The 24,437-nt window shown below is 50.4% G+C and overlaps 1 protein-coding gene across 1 annotated transcript in view; it reads left to right on the forward strand.

The window, feature by feature from the left end:
- The window catches only part of LOC119448019 (transmembrane protein KIAA1109 homolog), a 431,927-nt gene that overhangs the window by 276,309 nt on the left and 131,181 nt on the right, over positions 1-24,437 (forward strand). Inside the window, exons 21-23 of the mRNA XM_049665124.1 lie at positions 2,721-2,913; positions 2,974-3,090; positions 10,820-10,919. Of these exons, the coding sequence (XP_049521081.1) occupies positions 2,721-2,913; positions 2,974-3,090; positions 10,820-10,919 (410 nt within the window). The remainder of the gene's footprint in view (positions 1-2,720; positions 2,914-2,973; positions 3,091-10,819; positions 10,920-24,437) is intronic.

A 24,437-nucleotide genomic window follows, 5' to 3' on the forward strand; every position in this document is an offset into this window, starting at 1 on the left:
GTTGGCGAGGGACTGCAGAACAGGTGAAGCCCGCGCAATGGCGCCAGCGCCTCCCTCAATCCCCACAACTTTCGCAGAATTCTTGGCTCAAAGGGATATGGACACAAAAGCTGGCGGGTGGTTTTTTGCGTCAGAATAAAAGTTGAACGGTTGAAAGTGACTTATACAACAAGCTGCTTTGAGAACAAGAGCGAGAAACCTCTTCTTTTTTTGCGATTTTCAGTTGCATCTTGCCTCCAAGCGGCCGCCGGCAGAAGCTGAAATTTGACGTCATAACACCCAACCGCACGCGCGCGGCTAAGGTCGGCCACAGCCGTCGCAGTGTTTCCGGGGGTATCGGTCCCTTGCAGCGCTTGTTTAACCCCTTTCGGCGCTCTTCGCACGTGGTCCGTCTGAAACATCATCCCTGTCGGCGCTCCACGCAGGTGGTGCGTCTTACATGCGCTTTCCCTCGGTCGTCGCTTGGTATTGACGCGTTCATTGCGGCGGAATTAAATGCCCAGACATTGCTGTTATAACAGCATCGTCGGTCGTGACACGCCGTCGCACACGTTTCCCAAAGATGAGAAGGTGCACAAACTTGGGATAACTGCCTGTCAGCCATCCCGCCCCTCCTGGAGACTTCTAAAAATTACTTCATTTGCGCGGACCACTTCGTCGACGATGATTATGTGACCAGTCCGGCTGTGCTGAAAAGCCTCGGCATGCCGCTCAAAAGGCAACGCCTAAAGCCTGACGCAGTGCCATCGGTCTTCTCACGAAAACGCACGGCAGAAATGATCAGTGGCGCGTTTGAAAAGAGGAGGCGGAAAGATGTCGGTACTGTTTTCGTCCACTTGCAGCCTTCTTGAGCAGTGTGAGGCTGAGACTGGGGCGATATGCCCGAGGCTGGGCACGAAGGCAGTAGTGTCTTTAAAAATGTTGGCAAAGCATAGTAAAATCAATACAAGGCTAGCGAGCGCGACTCACGAGATCAGACACACACACAGCTCTGCTTCTCCACAGGCTAAAAGCAGGAAAAACTGGGGAGAACGCCAGACAGGTGCTGCCATCTGTCAGGCGGCTGGCAAAGTGGACGTGAGAGTCCCGTAGGTACTGATACCTACCTCACAGCAGTTTGCTCACGCCAACGGCATAAACTACGTCATCCACGCAGTGCTGAAGTACCCCGCAGTTGCCTCACCTTCGTGCGCTCTTAAAAAGCAACTTTACAGTGGAAATGACAAATAATTCTTGCACAAGTGTCTAGTGCAGAACGAAATCTTCGCGCTACGGTTCGCGAAAACCTGACCGGCACTTCCACGGCCGCGTGCTCTTTTTCGTCGCTTGACGCGGAAGGCTCGTTACCGTAAGCGGTGTGGGGGTCTTCCCCAACCCGTAGCGCGTGTAATCGCAGCTACGCAGGGTTCGGGCGAATAAGGCAACAAGCGAGTCAACTCAACAACGTTTATTGCTGTCAGCAATAAAACACACTTGCAGAGGGAAGTCCGCTCTGTATAACAACTAATAAAATAGGCTTGCCTCGTCGCATGTGGTAGTCACGCAAACGAGGTCACTCACGGCTTTCAGCAGGTAAAATCCGTTCGGGCAGATAGGTCAAGCGAGGTCAGAGAGGCCCCGGGGGTCTCTCGGTCGCGCTCTTTTATATCTTTTTACCTTTCCGCGAGGGGAGTGTCCTCCTCGCCCGCCGGATACTTTCCCTCTTCCCGCGCAGGCGCGCGCGTCACGAGAGGCGAGCGAGAACCGGGAGAGGGCAAAGTGCATTTCTCCCGTGTCCGCCCGGCTCCCGCGGCGCGTGTTGTGCGCGCACGAGATGTCCGCCCGGCTACCGCCGCGTGCACCCGCGGGAGAAGGTGGCAGCGTGTGCTCCCCACAGCGGTAATATTTTTTGCCAAGTTGGAATGGTCCTCGTTTTCAGACATGTACTTATCGCTGGTAGAGGCACCATAACTCGAATCCATGCTTGCAATGGTGGCGTCAGCGCGCTTCAAATGACCGCGGCCGGCCGGCTGGCTATCCGACGAGGGTGTCGTGACGTCACGCCTTCCAACTCCCGCGGGTCAGGCGGCGAGGCGCGTGCTCACAAAAAAGTCAAAAATAAAGTCATCGCCTCAAAAATAAGCTAAGTGACTACTTCTTTTTGGTGTAATCACACACTGAGGATTCATTTTCAGCACTTTTGTTAAATTTTCAGATTTTGTGTCCGTATCCCTTTAAGCAATGAAGGCATTCAGCAGCTTTTGTTGCTCTGAGGAAGGGCTTGGCAGTTGAAGAGGGGCCCATCAGGGGACGCGTTTGGTGACACACGCTGGCATTTGAGGAGGAAGAAACACGGTCTCTGCATACAGTGTGGGCAAACCATGTCTGCCGTTGCAGTCGGGCAAATGACCTTCCACCTGAGTGAGCTGAAGAAGAGCTGCCGGAGCCAATGGTTTAAAGATATCCTGTTGTGTAAGACGCATTGAACTTGAGCTGTTGTGTAAGACACATTCATCTTGCGCAGACAGTCATTGCTTAAAGATCACAAATATGAAATTCAAGTCTCTCATTACACTTTTGAGCTAAATTGTTGCTGTGTTTTGTTGATCAGTGCCACGTTAAATCATAACAGTAGCCTTGCTGAGCATATCCTTGACAGAGGTATGACCGTGCAATAGCGTTATGTTTACTGCAACACACAGCATTACAAGTGGCACTGATTGCGTGTTCATTATCAACAGGAGCCGTCCTATGCGCAAGGAGCGCAGCTTCTCTGGAGGCCTTCCAGACGGTGGCTCCCCAACCAGACGTCGCAGTGGTCCTCGCAGCCATCCTTCATCCTCTCGAATGCGCTTCCCCCCTGTGGCCTCAGCCACTCCCAGCCAGGTGACAACGGACTTCACAGTGTTTCTGGTGCCAGGCCTAGATGTGAAGGTGAGTGGCCCCTCATTCAGGAGTGTTGCCTGGCCATCACCTGGCGACTGGTTTTCTCAGGTGCACTACAACTCGTGGACCATGGGAGGGGAGAGTCCAGTTGATCCACCTGCTCGCAAAGGGGGCACTAAAAAGGCCACACTATTTGCTTGGATAACACTGCAAAGCATCCCAGAGGTATGATTGCATGAAACTTTGTGCCAACAGTTAGTAATACATGAAGTAGTGAACTATATGTTACTGTTTCATAGGTGCCAAATAAAAGGCTGTGGAAAAACAATGTAATGGTTTGGAACAGTGAAGCTTTGCAATTGTGATTTTAGAATGACAGCACAGTCAAGCCTCGTTATAACAAAACTGGTTGTCATGAACTAACGGACTTAACCAAGTAATTGTAATTCTTGAAATTTGTATGTAACAACATACATCTTGTTTTGATAAAGCAAAGATTTCCTAGAACTGTTTTAACAAACAATTTTGAGTTATGAATGAAATTTACTGATAATTCCACACAGATTCATCTAGAATACGGCAGTGTGCAACACTGCTAGTAAGTCTTCTTATGTGGGAGTTTTGCTTTCAGTTACCTGGCAATGCGCCAAACCAGCCACGCTGCCAAGTCACTGTTCTTTAACATCAGGTGGCAGTGTGTTGACAATCTCAGAGGCCATTCAGCATCAAGACTGTTTACGAGTTCTACATTCTGTGCACACAACACGCTGCACTTTGGTTGTGAGAATTGTGTTGCTATCACGCCTGTTGCTTGGTCACGGCCACGGTCAGTGCTTTGTAGTGTAAATTAGGCCGCAGTAAAGTGTTGCACGTAACTAATGAAGTTTAGGGCTTCCTGCTCAGTTCTTCCTTTGTTGGCGACTACTCAGCTTACTGTTGTTTTTCTGAGCACGCTCAAAGCATGTTCAAAGCATGCTTTGAGCATGTTCCCTCACTTCGACATGTGTGGCTTAGCCGTGTCCGGGGAAAAGGTAATTAATCCAGGGGGTTGAGCCACCGCTGAGTGTTTCGACCTTTAAGGCTCGGCAGAGGCAATACACCCTTTTGGCTTCAACTTCATGTAGACGGCCGCCCCGGACTGACCCACTCAGGGAAAAGTGGTGATTGCCTTTTCCTGTCCCTCTCCTCAATCTTTTACTTTCCGATCAACTTACCTTTCTGTCCTGTCATCTCTTCCCAGTTTTCCTGTCTTTCTCAGGTGGCTTGGGTTAACCTGGTGCAGTATATCCAACCTTGAGTGTGGCACATTCGGTTATAGCAATGATGCACGGCTGGCATGTGCAAGTCATTGATCTGTCAAACTTGTATCAGCCCCTTGTTAGGTGGGTGGCTGCAATCGTTGCCGAAGTGACTATGACTAATATGCATAGGGCATCTTTCCCCTTGTTACCGGGTCGTACCGCTGTAAAACGTGTACGCACCGAAACCTTCCTGAACTTTTTCGTTCAACGTAAAGAATTTTTCGCACAATACCCCGTTATCCACAGCGACAAACCTAAAAGAGCAGTAAGAGTTATGTCACCTTTTCTTGTGGAAAAATCTTTGACCGACACAATTGGACCAGGCTATAAAGCTAGCAAGATGGCAAGCGGCGACCTTCTCCTTGAGGTTCGTGACAAGCTCCAACATGAAAAGCTCACAAAACTTACAGCCTTTCATCACTATAACAGTGACCCCACGTCGCTCCCTAAACGCAGTCTGTGGTATGATTTCAGATACAGTCTTGCTAGAATTTACTGAAGTGGAGCTATTGAAAGGCTGGAAAGACCAAAATGTCATTGAGGTAGAGAGAATTAAAACCAGGAGGGACAACAGAATTCCAACAGTACACCTAACAATCACATTTGCCTCTGGTGTGCTACCAGAGACCCTCGAGACAGGTTATACTAAAACTCATGTGAGACCCTACATTCCTAACGTTACCTCGTCAGTGTCTAGAGTGCCAGAAATACGGGCACGACTTGCAAAGCTGCCGAGGTCAATTAACCTGTGCAAAATGTGGAGACAAAGACCACTCCTCCGATAACTGTTCTGGCACACCCCACTGTATGAACTGCAATGGCGACTACCCAGCATATTCCCAATCCGGTAAAACATGGGAAAAAAAAAAAGAAAGAAATAATTACCTTGAATATCAAAGCAAACATTTCATTTAAAAAAAGCCAGGAAAAGATGCACATTATTGCACAGCACAGCTTACATGGTACGGCACGTCAAGGGGCAGTGCCGCATCGGCGTCCTCCAAGTGCCCCCACGGTGACAGCAGGCAAACCTACTCCACCCAGTCAGCAAAAGTTCCCGGCGACTCCTGGGCCATTGGGCCACAAAGCCTCTACTTACTAGTCGAGGCCTGAAAAGCAAACAAGCAGCATGCAACGGCGGGCATTCAGCACCTCCCAGGAAGCAGTGGATACAACACCGGTGCCGCAGAAAGAGCAGCGCACTTCTCTCAACCGCGCCAAAACAGAAAAACAAAGATCATGGGTCCAGGCGAGGACACATGAACATAAGTTTGAATCTCTCCTTCACGCACAAAACACACTTTTACAGCGAAAGCTATATATGGCTAGGCAAAACGAAAAACCGTTTGTCCCATGTTTCTCTAAACGTCTCCATTGGCTGTGCCGTCAGTTACGTCGTTCTCTACGTCGCACCCAAGCATGCGCGCCATTCGCAGCGCCGTTAGTGACGCCGTTAGTGACGTTGTTAGCGAATGCGTTCCCACCATTGCCACGTTTACGCTGCTCTGCCCACAACGCCGTCTCCTCGGCTCGCCATTGTTGCATGCGTTCGATATCTCGAGTTCGCTTGGCGTTATGGTTAGCAGCATCCGCCCGGCATTGGCACTTGCGTTCCACTTCGCGATTTCAACGTGGACGTTTCATCGCAACCGAAGCCAAAGTGCCGCTCGAGAAACTTCCGCCGAAATCGGGCGTTGGCCCCGGTGAATGCATTCCCACCATTGCCACGTTGACGCTGCTCTGCCCACAACGCCTCCTCCTCGGCTCGCCCTTGTCGCATGCGTTCGATATCTAGAGTTAGCTGGGCGCCGTGGTTAGCAGCATCCGCCCGCCATTAGCGCTTGCATTCCACTGGAAACACAAACATGTAACTAATAATTGAGAAACGCTTCAATACAGCGTCGGGATTGACCCACTGCTAAACACCGGAGCCGCACGTTTCAGCTTCACTGGTTAACCATCTGTACGGAGTGCTTGGGCGGTGTTTTTTTTTAGTAATATTACAATGGCGATGTAGACAGTGTATCGGAATTCCAGAGGACTCATTTTCAATCTAGACAACATAATTGAATTATTAGCTCGATATCAGCCCAAGGTGTTCTGGGACCAGGAGACACATTTAAATTCCACACAACTGAATTTTCTCTGGCAGTGTGCTGTCTTTCGGAAAGACTGACAAATCTGTTGCCTCTTCTGGTGGGCTGGCAATTATTGTCGACAAATATGTCGCTTGTCAACATATCGATCTCAGACGCCCCTCGAGGTACGTAGTGTCTGTGCGAGCAATTCTGTTATACAAGTTGGTGACCATCTGTTCCATTTACATACCACCCAACTACCAACTCAGCAAAACAGAATTTTGCAGCCTCATTGACAACCTCCCAGAACCTTACATTGTCAACAGTGATTTTAATGCCCATAACCCTCTCTGGGCAGACTCCCGGTGCCGCACGAGAGGCCGGCTAATAGAAATCTTTCTTGGGTCCCCTAGTGTGCGCCTCTTTAATAAATGAAAGCCCGCCTATGACAGTATCCAACACAGTAAATATTCTTCATTAGAATTAGAAATTGGCTCTGTGCCATCTTTCCATATTTAGAACAGAGTGTCATGAAAAGATCCTTTGTAAGTGAGCACTTCCCGTAACGTTAAACCTGATAAAGCAACACGAATGCCCTCCACATGTTCCTCAGTGGAAACTAGCCTTGGCTGACTGGGATTATTTTAAAGAATCAAGCTATTTATCACGAGATTTTATCAGCGACTTTAGTATAGACAACGCAGTAGCTTATTTTACCACTTTTATAATAGACGTAGCAGAAAAATGTATTCCACAAACTAATGGGAACTCATGCAAAAGATGAATCCCTTGGTGGAATGATGACTGCAAGCAGGCAGGAAAGAAACATAATAAAGCATAGGGCATACTCCGTCGATACCCAAATGCAGAAAATCTCATCACTTTTAAACACATCCGTCAACTCAGGGCTTTGCTGTGTTTTTGCGTGCGTCGCTTGGTAGCCCCTTGCGGCCTCTGAGCTCGCGCGCGAGCGGTGCTGGAGGCGACGGCTTACGCGGCCCTGTGGCTTGCTAAGCTTGAGCCCGCGGTGGATGGTCTCCTGTGAGACACAAAGAACCCACACAGTACAGCAATCGTATGCAAACAGAGTAGTCTTCTCTATTTGAATGAAGCGACGAATACATGTCATGTGGTTCTGCTACTGCTCAGTTAGCACTTAAAGGGCCCCCCGCCACCCAGGCCACGCAGCAAATTTTGGTCATATGCTGGAAGTTGTTACGTGCCCTCTAGGGAGCGTTCTACTGGAATAATTTTTCTAATTGGTTCGATAATAGCCAAAATAAAAATATTTCAGTGCCGCGAACTCATGATTTCAGCAGGCGTGTGCCACTGCCAAGAGAGACACTCTCTCCACTTGCCCCATCTAGCCTCCGCTAGCAAAATTCCTTCCCTGCCTTTTTCCATACCAGAGCTGGCCTCCCGCAGCCGTGGCCTAGTGGTAGAGCACCCGCCTCGGCTGCGGGAGGCTATGGGTTCGATTCCCACCGCCGCCGGGCACCCACTGGTTCAAATGGGTACAAGCGTGCCCCGGCCTGGCGTTCGGCTTTCTTCAGGGGTGATGCGCTTGGGAAAGGAGCCTGCGCCCTGAATTCCCGTCGAAACCAACGTGAGCACGGAAAAAAAGTGTTGAAGAATGTGTCACAGGCCCCGCCTTCTTTTTTTTTTTTCACGTTTTTGCTGAGTGGCGCACTTCCGGTCTTGCGTGTGAGCTGGGGCTCTATTCTGGACATTCCGCCATTTTCTTCAAAGCGTGATGTAGGCGTGACGCTTAAAAAAATGGTGCTGATGGCCCCAATTTGCTTTCGTAACGTGACGCAAATTTGACATTTCAGCTAAGAAATTGTAATGTAGGCACTGAACCTAATGTTGTTGATGAAGCAAAACCGTTTTCCTCCTCAGTAAAAATAAATCAGCTAGCTCAAGCCACACAGTTATTTCGTGAAAAATGCTTCTCGCTTCTTTTGTCTGCTGCGTACGAGCCATCTGCTTTACTAGCCAGGATGCATGTCCCCAAGAAACAGAATGAGTCATCGAGAAGCTGGTTGCGCATGTACTGGACAACTCAACGACAACGAATTCCATTTCCCAGTCTTGTCAACTATGGTTTTCACCACCCGCGCACCCTCACAACTGCCAGAACCATCTTCGGCAGCGTGGCAAGTCGCAGTGTGGCGTTGCAGCATTGCCAAGTGTAATGATTCTCATGAAGACAAAGAGGTGCACTTGTGCTTGGGCGCTCTGACTGCGGGCACCAGGAGAGAGAGAGAGGAAGTAAACCAGGCATGCAGCGTAACAGCCCTATGTCTGCTTCTCTCTATTACAATATATATATGTGTGTGTGTGTGTGTGTGTGTGTGTGTGTGTGTGTGTGTGTGTGTGTGTGTGTGTGTGTGTGTGTGTGTGTGTGTGTGTGTGTGTGTGTGTGTGTGTGTGTGTGTGTGTGTGTGTGTGTGTGTGTGTGTGTATTTGGGGGTACTCCCCAACCCGTATGCCATCGCAGCTACGTAGGGTTTGGGCGAATAAGGCAACGAGCGAGTCAACTCAACGTTTATTGCTGCGGGCAATAAGGCACACTTGCAGAGGGAAGACCACTCTGTAATAAGAAATAAATAGGCTTGCCTCGTTGCGTGTGGTTTTCACGCTAGCGAGGTCACTCACGGATTGCAGCGGGTATATCCGTTCCGGCAGGTTAGAGCGGTAGGGAGGCCAGAGAGAGCGGGTCTCCCCTGATGGCGCTCTTTTATTTCTTTTTACCTTTCGCGGGGAGAATTGCCTACCTTTCCTCTTTCCCGCGAGGGTACGCGTGTCGCGAGAGGCGAGCGAGAACCGGGAGAGGGCGAAGTGCCTCTCTCTAGTGTCTGCGCCGGCTCCCGCTGCGTCCGCAATGTGTGCACGCGACGACGGAAGTACACGGGAGAAGATGGGTGCCTGTGCTTCCCACAGTATCGGCATATACCCTGTGGCGCAGGGTATGTACGTCTCTATGAATTTGCAGGCGCCTAGGTCAGAGCGAGTGGTATATGCATCTCTGGAGCATTGTGGGAGTAACCTGAGCAAAGCGGAACAGCACTAGAGCGCACCCTCCCACTATATCAAGTGTGACCTCAAACCTAGAGCAATGGCTACTGGGCCTTTGATGAAAAGCAGCTTTTCAAGGGTGCAATGCTGTCAGGGTTAATTAAGCAGTTTTAAGCACTTTTGCTTTTTGCACAAAGCTTTTAATTTAATTCGGGCACAAATTATGTACAATTATCCAAGCTGAGTTTTCTGTTTACTGACTGCTTTTTCGTGCTAAACTATCTTCGTGATCATCCTGCGAAAATGGCCAGTTACTTGACAAAAACTCGGTTGACTCAGACATGAATGCTTCACATTAAGAACTTGTTAACTCGCCATCTTGTGATGACAATGGCATTGACGCTGGCTCTAATGATGGGTGGTTACGTGGCTCCTGTCAACACCATTTTGGGGAGAGTTCCAAGGCGGTGGATGCTTTAATAATTTTATTCGGTCATCACCATTTTATTGCGATATCAGTTATGTGGACACTCGAGGAGCATTTTTGCCTTCGGCATCGCCATCACTGTGATGTTTCGTATTAAGTCCAAGGAACGATAACATCATTGCTGCCCATTGTATGCTGCATGTGCGAATGAAAGCGGGCGAGTGGAGCCGATGATCGCGGCTCAACCTGCACTCGCGCATGGGAGCAAAGCGAGAAGGAAGCGCGCCGTCTTCCGTCGTGTGCTAGCTTCCAGGGGAAGGGGTGGGAGGGGGGGGGAGCAATGTTCTCCTGTAGCAACTGTGCAGTAACCGCGGCCGTGCGCACCATATCTTGAAAGCGATCTTCGTTGAGGGCAGAGTCTAGGCGCTTCAAGAGCTCATACCTTTGTGTGTGCTGCGTTCTCGCAGCTCAGTTTGCATTGAAACGATGGACAGCACGAAGGTCACTTTTCGTGCGGCTGCTGTCACCCCATCTCACGCCAGCTATTTGACAGCGAGTGCCCTCGCTCATCGAGTGTGATGTGTTCATGTTTGTCTGTGCGCGCTGACACCATGCTTGTTAATTTAGTTAGTAAGCGGATGTCTGCAAGTTTACACGGCCGATAAAACTACTATCCTTACTTTGTATAGCTGTCTATTAATTTGCTATCGCAGTCGATTCTTCGCCTTTCAGGTGAAACTGTTACTTTTTTTAACATCAGAACTTACAAGAGTAGCTCTTCAGTACCTTTTCAGGAGTGGCAGTGTCCAGGCTTACTTCGTGAAAGCGTTGTTGATGCCAAAATGCATCTGTCAGGAACTTAATTGTGGTGGTAAGTTTCATACAGGAAGTATTATGGAACATTGTCAGGGATAAAGAAAGCATCTTTGTTCCAGAAACTTTATTCTAGCAGTATTATTGCGGCAAACTCGCTTCGTTACAAGGGAACTGACATGTTGCGCATTAAAGGTGCATAGGCTTTTATGTGCAGGGAGCCATAATCACATTTTACATGTATAGCTTGTTACTGCTTTTAAGAATTCCCCCTTTTTCTTGGTAGAAAATGTATAATGTAAGTTTATGTTGTTCAGGAAACAGTGATAAGCCCGCACATCCTGGACTTCCTGGAACAAGCACTTGAAGCCATACCCATGCAGCAGGCTGCAAAAGCATCCCCTGTGGCATCAGTTGGTAAGGACTACATTGTGCATCCTTGAATGTTGCCGGCTCATTTGTAGCCCATATGGTGCCATGCAAGTTTGTCCATTTCTTGAATGCCAGGTTTTGTTGCCTGTTTGTGTCCAGTTACCAGCTTCTATTGCATTTTTTACAGGCATTAGACATTTCATGTTGTTTGATTTCATGGCATATCTATCCAACATGGTGTTACCCTTGCCCTATTAGGAACATTTGAGAGCAGTGCATTTTTTCCGGTTTTCTCACTTTTTACGCATGAATGCCTCGTTCTGCAATGACAGAGCTCAAGTGTTGCATCGTAGGTTGCCACAACAGCCTTGCAAACACAGCAAAGACGTTGCAGCCAGTGCGTTACAATGTAAAACTGCTAATGTATTTGGGCAAAGCACACTTCTGCCAATATTTGCTCCTGGTTCTCCTGGTCGACGCTGGCTGCTTCTCAATCAGGGTGCGTACAGGTCCTTGAAAACCCTTGAAATTGAAAAGTGCGTTTTCAAGGTCCTTGAAAGTCCTGGAATTTTTTTCCTTCCTTGAAAATCCTTGAATTTCGTGAGCAATGCACTCTTTTTAGAGACATTGCGGCCTCCTTTCAAATGTGGTAGGTTGGCGTCGTTCCGTTTTGCAGAACTGCGCGGAAAAAATAAAAGGCTTCACCGCGTCAAACGGCGAACGGAGCGAGAGACCCGTGCCGCGCTTCGGTGCTGGCTCGGTTGGCAGTTTCACTGCTTTCCTCACCCTATCGTTCGTTTCACTCCTCCCCCGTCGGTCTGCCTTGTGCCACTTAAAGCCCAAACCGCATGAGAGCGATTTTTTGCGCGACAGCGACGAGCGACGGCTTCGAGCGACGAAGCGGGCCGTCGCGCGAACAGATCGCTCGGTCTTTTCGCTCAATCGCTCGGTTCTAGAAATCTAGAATTGGTCGCTCGTCACCCGGAAGTGCTATGAGCGACTAGCCAATAGCGCGAAGCCGGAACTGGATATACATCAGTCAAGTACTACCGATTGTCGCAGGGAACGAGCAAACGACTGGATTTTGATACGTGCAAGGATAATAACGTAGTGCAAGACCTTTAGAAATATTTATGCTGCTCTTTACACTAAAACACATCAACTTAAATTAATAAAGCAAGCGTCACGCCAGTTTCGGCTAGTATTTGCTGCCCTCATGCCGACAACACCGGGGAGACGTCGCTCAAAGTCGTCGCTTGTCTCGTCGCTGTCATGCGGTATGACTTGTAGGCGACGAGCGATCGCGACAGCCATCTCCATCGCGTCGCTTGTCGCTGTCGCGCGCAAGATCGCGTGCATGCGGTTTATATTTAACTGGCGCGCGCGAGGGGAAGCTATATAAAGAGAACTATAGTAGAGCAACTTTACACTGTGCTTAGTGCCTTTGGGTGGAGGTTAGTTATATTATTTATGATAATATAAGTGCAATAACATTATCGTATTTTTCGTTCTATAAGTCGCACATTTGTATATAAGACGCACTCCCCTCAAAACGGCAGTTTTTCCGAAAAACAAAAACAAAACGTGTATAAGTCACACGGGTGTATAAACGCACCTGTTCTTTCGGTAAGCGATTTAAAAAAGTCATAGTGACGTTTCACTGCGTGAACGCGGGTTGTACGCGAGCGTATCGGTGCCATATATTTCCACTCCAGGCGCATTTCTGCCGTTGTGGTTGCCGCGATGTTCCGTATAAAGTCGAAGGGCGATAACATCGTCCCCACGCGCCGTTCTGTATTATGTGCGAATGAAAGCGTGCGACGGTGAGCCGAATCGCGCGCAAGGGAGGAAATCGGGAAGGCAGCCCGGGAGGAAGGTCGGAGGGGGGGGGGGGCTGCCTGTATTCTCGGAGCAACTGCGTAGTTTGCGCAGGGTCGCGCGCCGTATCTTGACAGCGATCTGCAGATGCCGCGACTTCGCGGTCGATCGACTCGCGGTCGGCCTGCCGCCGCTTGCGTTGCTGCACCATCCTTCTCGCACGGCGCTCGGGCCCGAACTTGATGACGAGAGCCCGGCACCTCGATAGCGCGCACAGAACCGGTAGCAATTAAGTCAACCAGCGCGCTTCGCGTGGCCATAACATCGGATCCGATTTTGACGGCAGTCTTTCCGGAAAAAAAAAAAGTCAATAGGACGCACCGTTCTGAGGCGCACCGACGAAAAATTAAGAAAAAAACCGCGTCTTATACACCGGAAAATGTGGTATGCTGAATGTTTTGGAAATGTTTGATGAACCAACCCAGCTAATGCCGCAGAAGCCTGAGCAGCTGTTGTGGGTTTTCGTTGTGTTAACTTTTAATATTGCGGACTTGAGAAATGATCAAGACAAGGCATGTTTTACAAAATTGCAGTATACATCTATTTGTTATAATATAATGAATGTGTAGGAAGACTACGCCGAATGGTTTGGAAATGTGCGGAAACTTGCCCAGTTAATACTGGAGAAGTCAGAGTAGCTGTTGGGGACATTCGTTGTGTTTTGTGAACTTCTTTGTTTTTTGGTATTGTGAACTTGCAAAGTGATCAAGGCTAGATATTATTAGCATCATTGTAATCTACAGTTATTTATTTTTATTTTAGTGCAATAACCCTATGCTGAATGTTTTGAATATTTTTGGTGAACTTTACCCAGCCTATATCGGAGAAATCTCAGTCGCTGTTGTAAGCGTTCATTTTGTGTTGTGATATTGAGAAATTATCAAGCCTAGCCATTTTTATTACAATTGTGATATACATATATTTTTATTGTAAGTGCAATAAAACTGGTCATTTTTGGAAATGTTAGCGCAAAGAAATCCTACTTTGGATGCCGCTTTGAGTCCTTGAAAAACCTGTGACAGGTGCTGGAAAGTCCTGGAATATCCTTGAATTCTTGCCTTAGAAACCTGTACGAACCCTGTCAATTGAACAGCCAAAACCAGTGGAATGCTGCGGGTCCCCCTGTGGGGATTACAATACGGCGACCACGAATTTCGCTCATCCGTCTCCCTTTGGAGTACATTCGGTGGCACCCAGTGGCACATCGATCGAGCACGCTGTTCTGTCAGCGCTGGCTGCAAGCGGTCTAAGCAATTCACGTATAGCTGTCTCAAGTGGTGGCTGTGAACGACAGCAGGCGCACCCCGCTAGGAGCCTATGATGGGGAAAACAACGACAAACTCGCCGGTTTCCAGTTGGGCCCAGGATCCTTTTAATAATGACACAGCAGACGGGGGCTTGCTACACGAAACGCAGACTTTAACAGACACGCTAGCACGATACAGACGATTTACATACAGACGATTGACATGTACGTGGACTAGAGTTCGCGAATCGTTTGTCCTATATAAACATGTGCCTAGCACTCGTGCGTCAACACTCACCCGTGTGCTTCGTCGTTGCGGTGCCCGTGACGGTGGTTGTGGCGGTGGAGCCTCGTTGTGGCTACGTCGCTGCTGTCGCGCCGCACCTTGTCGCACCACGCCGCCCCTTGTCGCGACGTGGAAGCAGGAGAAAAACAGCAGGCCGGTAGAACACGAGGCCACTGCTGTAGCTGGCCAGTAACGCCTGGCCTATAACGCCTCCGACGCTATAACGTCGGGCTCGGTCAGCAGACAGGTAGCTAAGGCACCCCGGTGGCCAGCAGGAAGCACTGCACCAGGCCGCTATGACAGCAGGCCGCTGGTACACAGGAGAGCAGAGCCACGAGCGGGATCCACGACCAGGTCCGCACGGTAGCAGGACGCCCGGTCCCCAGTCCTCGGGCTCGCTCAGCAGGCTGGTAGCTCAGGCGTCCCGGTCCAAGCAGGAAGCACTGCACCAGGCCGCTATCACAGCAGGCCGCTGGCGCGCAGGAAAGCCCAGCCACGAACTGGATCCCCGACCAGGTCCACACGGTAGCTGGACGCCCGGTCGCCAGTACCCGAGCCTGGAGCCGCCGTTTTGCGAGCTTGCGTACGAGGCTGCCGCTCGCTCTCACGCTCTGCCTGCTCTCGTGCCACTTCTTTGTTCGTGCCACGTGGTGGTCTTCTTCCATTGTCATCATCACCAATCCTCTTCTTGGTGCTGCCATACAATCACCATCACTTCAAGCTGGCTTGTCACGCACTTTGTCTTGGCACCGCCGCACGCCACTATCCACATCATCACAAGTGCCCCCCACTTAAGATAGTTGCCCGCAACTATTCTAAACAACATAGGAGGAGGGTGTGCATGAGTGCAGGCACGTTCAGATAGTTCAATGAAAGTTCGTGGTCCACAGAAAAAACTTGTGTATACACACTGATCCCAAAACACGTTGAGACTTCGGAACACAAGCCAAAGCTCTCACAAAAGAAATGGAAAGGTCTAACACAATACAAAGTTCTATTAAAAAAAACTGCAGTACTGTGCGCGGCAATCACGATGGCACAAAGTAATAGTGTCCAAGAAACGCGAAAAGCCGTTCACATCTTTGTCAGAGTCCGGAGTAGAGCATGCCGGTGCAGGTACACTGAATTATGTTACCCGCTCCCAGATCAACTGAACCGCGGATGTCTCAATCCTACGCACCGGTCTTTCATGTGTTAACCGCACACGCCAAGCAACACCAGATGTGCTGCGTCGTGTGAGGTCACCCACTCCTATGTGCCTGGTATAGGCTTGCACAAAACGATTGTCTGGTATCCCTAATCTTGTTGGGATCTTAGAATGCAAATGAGCTGTTGAATTCCCTGAGTTAACTTTCTCATGATTCAGTGGAATGTTAGGAACACTTGTCTGCTCGTCTCCGTTTACATTTGATGGTGAGTGAATAAGCGCTTCATTTTGTCTTACAGGCGATTCATTGTTAGAACTTGGGTTCACCTGACATACTGTAGTTAGCATATGCTGTTGAGATAGGGTGCTTACGCTTAAGTCACATACCACTGGAGTCATTGCCTGGTTACTAGGCATTTGCTTTGACATCATGGGTGAGTCCATTCTCAGAGATTGAGAAAGATTGGCTGGGTGAGTTCGCTGAGAATCTGTACTGCTGGTTATAACAGAGTACAAGGCTGCGTTTTGTTTAGTCTCATGCAGAACAATGCTCACATGAACTTTCGTTTCCGGAGCAGCCTCCTCAATTGAAGTGCATGGTTCCAACAAACAACCAGTACCTAAAGACTTCATTGATAGTGAGTCACAATTCCATTCTTGCGATTTATCTTTGTGGCTTAGGGCAGTTCTTGCATTAGCTTCTTGAACATTGCGAGCTTCGTGATCATGGAAAGCACATAATGCTTGCTCACGCGTCAAGCACCCTTGAGCCGCCTCGTCTCCCGTTTCAAAACCCAAAGATTTGGTTGTGGGAGGCGATGAAGACAAGGAATTAACCTCACTTATATCTTCAACATCGGAAGGAGTCATGCTGCCGAAAGTCGTAGCGCTTGTGAGCGCTTCACGAGCTGCGATCTGCAATTTGAGGACGCATAGCTCTTCTTCATGACTCGCTCGCTCAGCTTGAAGCTGCACTGCATGGCGAGCTTTTTCCATTTCTCTTTCAGCAGCATGCCTCTCACACTCCAATGATCGCTGATGTTCCACCCAGTCTCTCAACTCCGCTTTCTCTAGTCCCATGCTCTCGCCTAGCTCGATTAGTTCTTTAATATCCATTGCCTTTCTGTCCTTGGATGCGAGTTTACAACCTGCCTCGTCCTGTCCAGTGGCTACGCGCTCAAACTCCAGCAGATACGCGTGGAGGTCGTCGCGTCGTTCATCAAACAGTGGCTGTAACTTGTGAGGATTGAAGCAGGGTAGCTTTGGTGACGATACGGGCGCTGCTGGGGCAGATATCTCGCTCTGCGCTCCTTCTTGAAGCTTGAGCTTCAGCTACAAGATTTGTCGCTGCCTTTCGTCGGCTAACCGCTGACTTTCTGCTGCTGCTTTGGCTGCCTCTACCTCAGCTGCTCGTTCGTCCCTCTGCCTAGCCTGTTCTTTTTCAACCCACTCGCGAAGTTCAGCGTAAGACAAGCCTAACTGTGCTGCAGTGGCGGCTAACTTGTCTAAATCCATATCGGTCTAGTGCTGCGTGTATACACCCGAATGCTGGTTTCCGCGTTTGGGATGTTACTGGCAGATCCTGGCAGGCTCGCCAGATTGTGATGGGGAAAACAACCACGAACTCGCCGGTTTCCAGTTGGGCCCAGGATCCTTTTAATAATGACACGGCAGACGGGAGCTTGCTACACGAAACGCAGACTTTGTTTAACAGACACGCTAGCACGATACAGACGATTGACATGTACGTGGACTAGAGTTCGCGAATCGTTTGTCCTATATAAACATGTGCCTAGCACTCGTGCGTCAACACTCGCCCGTGTGCTTCGTCGTTGCGGTGCCCGTGACGGTGGTTGTGGCGGTGGAGCCTCGTTGTGGCTACGTCGCTGCTGTCGCGCCGCACCTTGTCGCACCACGCCGCCCCTTGTCGCGACGTGGAAGCAGGAGAAAAACAGCAGGCCGGTAGAACACGAGGCCACTGCTGTAGCTGGCCAGTAACGCCTGGCCTATAACGCCTCCGACGCTATAACGTCGGGCTCGGTCAGCAGACAGGTAGCTAAGGCGCCCCGGTGGCCAGCAGGAAGCACTGCACCAGGACGCTATGACAGCAGGCCGCTGGTACACAGGAGAGCAGAGCCACGAGCGGGATCCACGACCAGGTCCGCACGGTAGCAGGACGCCCGGTCACCAGTCCTCGGGCTCGCTCAGCAGGCTGGTAGCTCAGGCGTCCCGGTCCAAGCAGGAAGCACTGCACCAGGCCACTATCACAGCAGGCCGCTGGCGCGCAGGAAAGCCCAGCCACGAACTGCATCCCCGACCAGGTCCACACGGTAGCAGGACGCCCGGTCGCCAGTACCCGAGCCTGGAGCCGCCGTTTTGCGAGCTTGCGTTCGAGGCTGCCGCTCGCTTTCATGCTCTGCCTGCTCTCGTGCCACTTCTTTGTTCGTGGCACGTGGTGGTCTTCTTCCATTGTCATCATCACCAATCCTCTTCTTGGTGCTGCCATACAATCACCATCACTTCAAGCTGGCTTGTCACGCACTTTCTCTTGGCACCGCCGCACGCCACTATCCACATCATCACAAGTGCCCCCCACTTAAGATAGTTGCCCGCAACTATTCTAAACAACATAGGAGGAGGGTGTGCATGAGTGCAGGCACGTTCAGATAGTTCAATGAAAGTTCGTGGTCCACAGAAAAAACTTGTATATACACACTGATCCCAAAACACGTTGAGACTTCGGAACACAAGCCAAAGTTCTCACAAAAGAAATGGAAAGTTCTAACACAATACAAAGTTCTAATAAAAAAAACTGCAGTACTGTGCGCGGCAATCACGATGGCACAAAGTAATAGTGTCCAAGAAACGCGAAAAACCGTTCACATCTTTGTCAGAGTCCGGAGTAGACCATGCTGGTGCAGGTACACTGAATTATGTTACCCGCTCCCAGATCAACTGAACCGTGGATGTCTCAATCCTACGCACCGGTCTTTCATGTGTTAACTGCGCACGCCAAGCAACGCCAGATGTGCTGCGTCGTGTGAGGTCACCCACTCCTATGTGCCTGGTATAGGCTTGCACAAAACAATTGTCTGGTATCCCTAATCTTGTTGGGATCTTAGAATGCAAATGAGCTGTTGAATTCCCTGAGTTAACTTTCTCATGATTCAGTGGAATGTTAGGAACACTTGTCTGCTCGTCTCCGTTTACATTTGATGGTGAGTGAATAAGCGCTTCATTTTGTCTTACAGGCGATTCATTGTTAGAACTTGGGTTCACCTGACATACTGTAGTTAGCATATGCTGTTGAGATAGGGTGCTTACGCTTAAGTCACATACCACTGGAGTCATTGCCTGGTTACTAGGCATTTGCTTTGACATCATGGGTGAGTCCATTCTCAGTGATTGAGAAAGATTGGCTGGGTGAGTTCGCTGAGAATCTGTACTGCTGGTTATAACAGAGTACAAGGCTGCGTTTTGTTTAGTCTCATGCAGAACAGGGCTCACATGAACTTTCGTTTCCGGAGCAGCCTCCTCAATTGAAGTGCATGGTTCCAACAAACAACCAGTACCTAAAGACTTCATTGATAGTGAGTCACAATTCCATTCTTGCGATTTATCTTTGTGGCTTAGGGCAGTTCTTGCATTAGCTTCTTGAACATTGCGAGCTTCGTGATCATGGAAAGCACATAATGCTTGCTCACGCGTCAAGCACCCTTGAGCCGCCTCGTCTCCCGTTTCAAAACCCAAAGATTTGGTTGTGGGAGGCGGTGAAGACAAGGAATTAACCTCACTTATATCTTCAACATCGGAAGGAGTCATGCTGCCGAAAGTCGTAGCGCTTGTGAGCGCTTCACGAGCTGCGATCTGCAATTTGAGGACGCATAGCTCTTCTTCATGACTCGCTCGCTCAGCTTGAAGCTGCACTGCATGGCGAGCTTTTTCCATTTCTCTTTCAGCAGCATGCCTCTCACACTCCAATGACCGCTGATGTTCCACCCAGTCTCTCAACTCCGCTTTCTCTAGTCCCATGCTCTCGCCTAGCTCGATTAGTTCTTTAATATCCATTGCCTTTCTGTCCTTGGATGCGAGTTTACAACCTGCCTCGTCCTGTCCAGTGGCTACGCGCTCAAACTCCAGCAGATACGCGTGGAGGTCGTCGCGTCGTTCATCAAACAGTGGCTGTAACTTGTGAGGATTGAAGCAGGGTAGCTTTGGTGACGATACGGGCGCTGCTGGGGCAGATATCTCGCTCTGCGCTCCTTGTTGAAGCTTCAGCTTCAGCTACAAGATTTGTCGCTGCCTTTCGTCGGCTAACCGCCGACTTTCTGCTGCTACTTTGGCTGCCTCTAGCTCAGCTGCTCGTTCGTCCCTCTGCCTAGCCTGTTCTTTTTCAACCCACTCGCGAAGTTCAGCGTAAGACAAGCCTAACTGTGCTGCAGTGGCGGCTAACTTGTCTAAATCCATATCGGTCTAGTGCTGCGTGTATACACCCGAATGCTGGTTTCCGCGTTTGGGATGCTACTGGCGGATCCTGGCAGGCTCGCCAGATTGTGATGGGGAAAACAACGATGAACTCGCCGGTTTCCAGTTGGGCCCAGGATCTTTTTAATAATGACACGGCAGACGGGAGCTTGCTACACGAAACACAGACTTTAACAGACACGCTAGCACGATACAGACGATTTACATACAGACGATTGACATGTACGTGGACTAGAGTTCTCGAATCGTTTGTCCTATATAAACATGTGCCTAGCACTCGTGCATCAACACTCGCCCGTGTGCTTCGTCGTTGCGGTGCCCGTGACGGTGGTTGTGACGGTGGAGCGTCGTTGTGGCTACGTCGCTGCTGTCGCGCCGCACCTTGTCGCGACGCGGAAGCAAGAGGAAAACAGCAGGCCGGTAGAACACCAGGCCACTGCTGTAGCTGGCCAATAATGCCTTGCCTGTAACGCCTCGGCTGCTATAATGTCGGGCTTGGTCAGCGGACAGGTAGCTCAGGCGCCCCTGTGGCCAGCAGGAAGCACTGCACCAGGCCGCTATGACAGCAGGCCGCTGGTGCACTGGAGAGCAGAGCCACGAGCCGTATTTACGACCAGGTCCGCACGGTAGCAGGACACTCGGTCGCCAGTCCTCGGGCTCGCTCAGCAGGCTGGTAGCTCAGGCGTCCCGGTCCAAGCAGGAAGCACTGCACCAGGCCGCTATCACAGCAGGCCGCTGGCGCGCAGGAAAGCCCAGCCACAAACTCGATCCCTGACCAGGTCCGCACGGTAGCAGGGTACCCGGTCGCCAGTACCCGAGCCTGGAGCCGCCGTTTTGCGAGCTTGCGTTCGAGGCTGCCGCTCGCTCTCCCGCTCTGCGTGCTCTCGTGTCGCTTCTTCGTTCGTGGCACGTGTCGTCATCTTCCATTACCATCATCACCAATCCTCTTCTTGTAGCCACAACACAATCATCATTCGAAGCAGGCCTTCTCGCCACCGCATGCCACTATCCACATCATCACAGAGCCCTTTTTGCTCTGGGGACGGCGGCGCGGCGGCCGGTATCCCTGTGGAAACCTCGCCACTGATGGAGCTGGACGAAGGTTCATCCTTGCTCGACCGCGCCGCTAACGCGCCAACAGCTCCCTTTGGTGCAGGCGCACAGACGCTGTTGCATAATGCCACAAAAATTATCCAGGCACTCTCCGGGGCAGTTAAAACGCTGTCCGCTGTTCCGAAATGCGCTCACCCCGCTGTACGGTTGGCAGTCCCGACCTACAGCGGATACGGTGTCGGGATATGGGGGCTGAGCCAACGGCTCTCTGCCTCGGCACACCGAGCCCCGCGGTTGGCGCATATGCCTCTCCGTACAGTCATAGAATAAAGAACCAACAGAGGGCGCTACAACCGAATACGGACGCGTTTGGGATGCTACTGGCGGATCCTGGCAGGCTCGCCAGATTGTGAGGGGGAAAACAACGATGAACTCGCCGGTTTCCAGTTGGGCCCAGGATCCTTTTAATAATGACACGGCAGACGGGAGCTTGCTACACGAAACACAGACTTTAACAGACACGCTAGCACGATACAGACGATTTACATACAGACGATTGACATGTACGTGGACTAGAGTTCGCGAATCGTTTGTCCTATATAAACATGTGCCTAGCACTCGTGCGTCAACACTCGCCCGTGTGCTTCGTCGTTGCGGTACCCGTGACGGTGGTTGTGGCGGTGGAGCCTCGTTGTGGCTACGTCGCTGCTGTCGCGCCGCACCTTGTCGCACCACGCCGCCCCTTGTCGCGACGTGGAAGCAGGAGAAAAACAGCAGGCCGGTAGAACACGAGGCCACTGCTGTAGCTGGCCAGTAACGCCTGGCCTATAACGCCTCCGACGCTATAACGTCGGGCTCGGTCAGCAGACAGGTAGCTAAGGCGCCCCGGTGGCCAGCAGGAAGCACTGCACCAGGACGCTATGACAGCAGGCCGCTGGTACACAGGAGAGCAGAGCCACGAGCGGGATCCACGACCAGGTCCGCACGGTAGCAGGACGCCCGGTCGCCAGTCCTCGGGCTCGCTCAGCAGGCTGGTAGCTCAGGCGTCCCGGTCCAAGCAGGAAGCACTGCACCAGGCCACTATCACAGCAGGCCGCTGGCGCGCAGGAAAGCCCAGCCACGAACTGCATCCCCGACCAGGTCCACACGGTAGCTGGACGCCCGGTCGCCAGTACCCGAGCCTGGAGCCGCCGTTTTGCGAGCTTGCGTTCGAGGCTGCCGCTCGCTTTCATGCTCTGCCTGCTCTCGTGCCACTTCTTTGTTCGTGGCACGTGGTGGTCTTCTTCCATTGTCATCATCACCAATCCTCTTCTTGGTGCTGCCATACAATCACCATCACTTCAAGCTGGCTTGTCACGCACTTTCTCTTGGCACCGCCGCACGCCACTATCCACATCATCACAAGTGCCCCCCACTTAAGATAGTTGCCCGCAACTATTCTAAACAACATAGGAGGAGGGTGTGCATGAGTGCAGGCACGTTCAGATAGTTCAATGAAAGTTCGTGGTCCACAGAAAAAACTTGTATATACACACTGATCCCAAAACACGTTGAGACTTCGGAACACAAGCCAAAGTTCTCACAAAAGAAATGGAAAGTTCTAACACAATACAAAGTTCTAATAAAAAAAACTGCAGTACTGTGCGCGGCAATCACGATGGCACAAAGTAATAGTGTCCAAGAAACGCGAAAAACCGTTCACATCTTTGTCAGAGTCCGGAGTAGACCATGCTGGTGCAGGTACACTGAATTATGTTACCCGCTCCCAGATCAACTGAACCGCGGATGTCTCAATCCTACGCACCGGTCTTTCATGTGTTAACTGCGCACGCCAAGCAACGCCAGATGTGCTGCGTCGTGTGAGGTCACCCACTCCTATGTGCCTGGTATAGGCTTGCACAAAACGATTGTCTGGTATCCCTAATCTTGTTGGGATCTTAGAATGCAAATGAGCTGTTGAATTCCCTGAGTTAACTTTCTCATGATTCAGTGGAATGTTAGGAACACTTGTCTGCTCGTCTCCGTTTACATTTGATGGTGAGTGAATAAGCGCTTCATTTTGTCTTACAGGCGATTCATTGTTAGAACTTGGGTTCACCTGACATACTGTAGTTAGCATATGCTGTTGAGATAGGGTGCTTACGCTTAAGTCACATACCACTGGAGTCATTGCCTGGTTACTAGGCATTTGCTTTGACATCATGGGTGAGTCCATTCTCAGTGATTGAGAAAGATTGGCTGGGTGAGTTCGCTGAGAATCTGTACTGCTGGTTATAACAGAGTACAAGGCTGCGTTTTGTTTAGTCTCATGCAGAACAATGCTCACATGAACTTTCGTTTCCGGAGCAGCCTCCTCAATTGAAGTGCATGGTTCCAACAAACAACCGGTACCTAAAGACTTCATTGATAGTGAGTCACAATTCCATTCTTGCGATTTATCTTTGTGGCTTAGGGCAGTTCTTGCATTAGCTTCTTGAACATTGCGAGCTTCGTGATCATGGAAAGCACATAATGCTTGCTCACGCGTCAGGGCAGGCGGGCGGGCGGGCGGGCGGGCGGGCGGGCGGGCGGGCGGGCGGGCGGGCGGCGGACGGACGGACGTTCAACAGCTCATTTGCATTCTAAGATCCCAACAAGATTAGGGATACCAGACAATTGTTTTGTGCAAGCCTATACCAGGCACATAGGAGTGGGTGACCTCACACGACGCAGCACATCTGGCGTTGCTTGGCGTGCGCAGTTAACACATGAAAGACCGGTGCGTAGGATTGAGACATCCGCGGTTCAGTTGATCTGGGAGCGGGTAACATAATTCAGTGTACCTGCACCAGCATGCTCTACTCCGACGGACGGACGGACGGACGGACGCTTGAACCCTTTAAACCGGGCGGTGGCATACGCCACCTAGCCATGACTATTAACATATTTTGTACTATGTGGTGGGTGAAAGTTCACCCCTGCCTTGATTTTATCCACCAATGAGATAACCTCTGTTTGGTTATTTCTACCCGCTTAAAGTCTATTTTGCCTTCACTGTCCCTAAACCCCAATGCTTTGAAAAAATCAGCCCCGTTGCTTTGCACTGTAGGGTTAAGCCCTTTACAGAAAAGTATGAGGTGTTCAGCCGTTTCCTCTTCTTTCCACACGCACAGCACGTGTCTATACCTTGGTACTTGACTCGGTACATCTTAGTCAGCAATACTCCTGTCCTGGCTTCAAACAACAAAGAGCTTCTGCTGGAATTATCGTAGATATTTTCTTTGGCAATTTCTTGCTTGAAAGTTCGGTATGTTCCCAGTGCTGATTTCGTCTGCATCCCAGTTTTCCACAGACCCCTCTCTGTTTCCTTAACCTTTTTCTTAACCGCTGTTTCCTGGTTTGCACCCCTCCTGCAGTCCAAATATTTGATTAACAGTTTTCTGGTCAGCTTCCTCCATTTTGTATCAACATTCCTCATATACAAATAAC

The sequence above is a fragment of the Dermacentor silvarum genome, chromosome 4 (assembly GCF_013339745.2).
Source record: "Dermacentor silvarum isolate Dsil-2018 chromosome 4, BIME_Dsil_1.4, whole genome shotgun sequence".
Lineage (NCBI taxonomy): Eukaryota > Metazoa > Arthropoda > Arachnida > Ixodida > Ixodidae > Dermacentor > Dermacentor silvarum.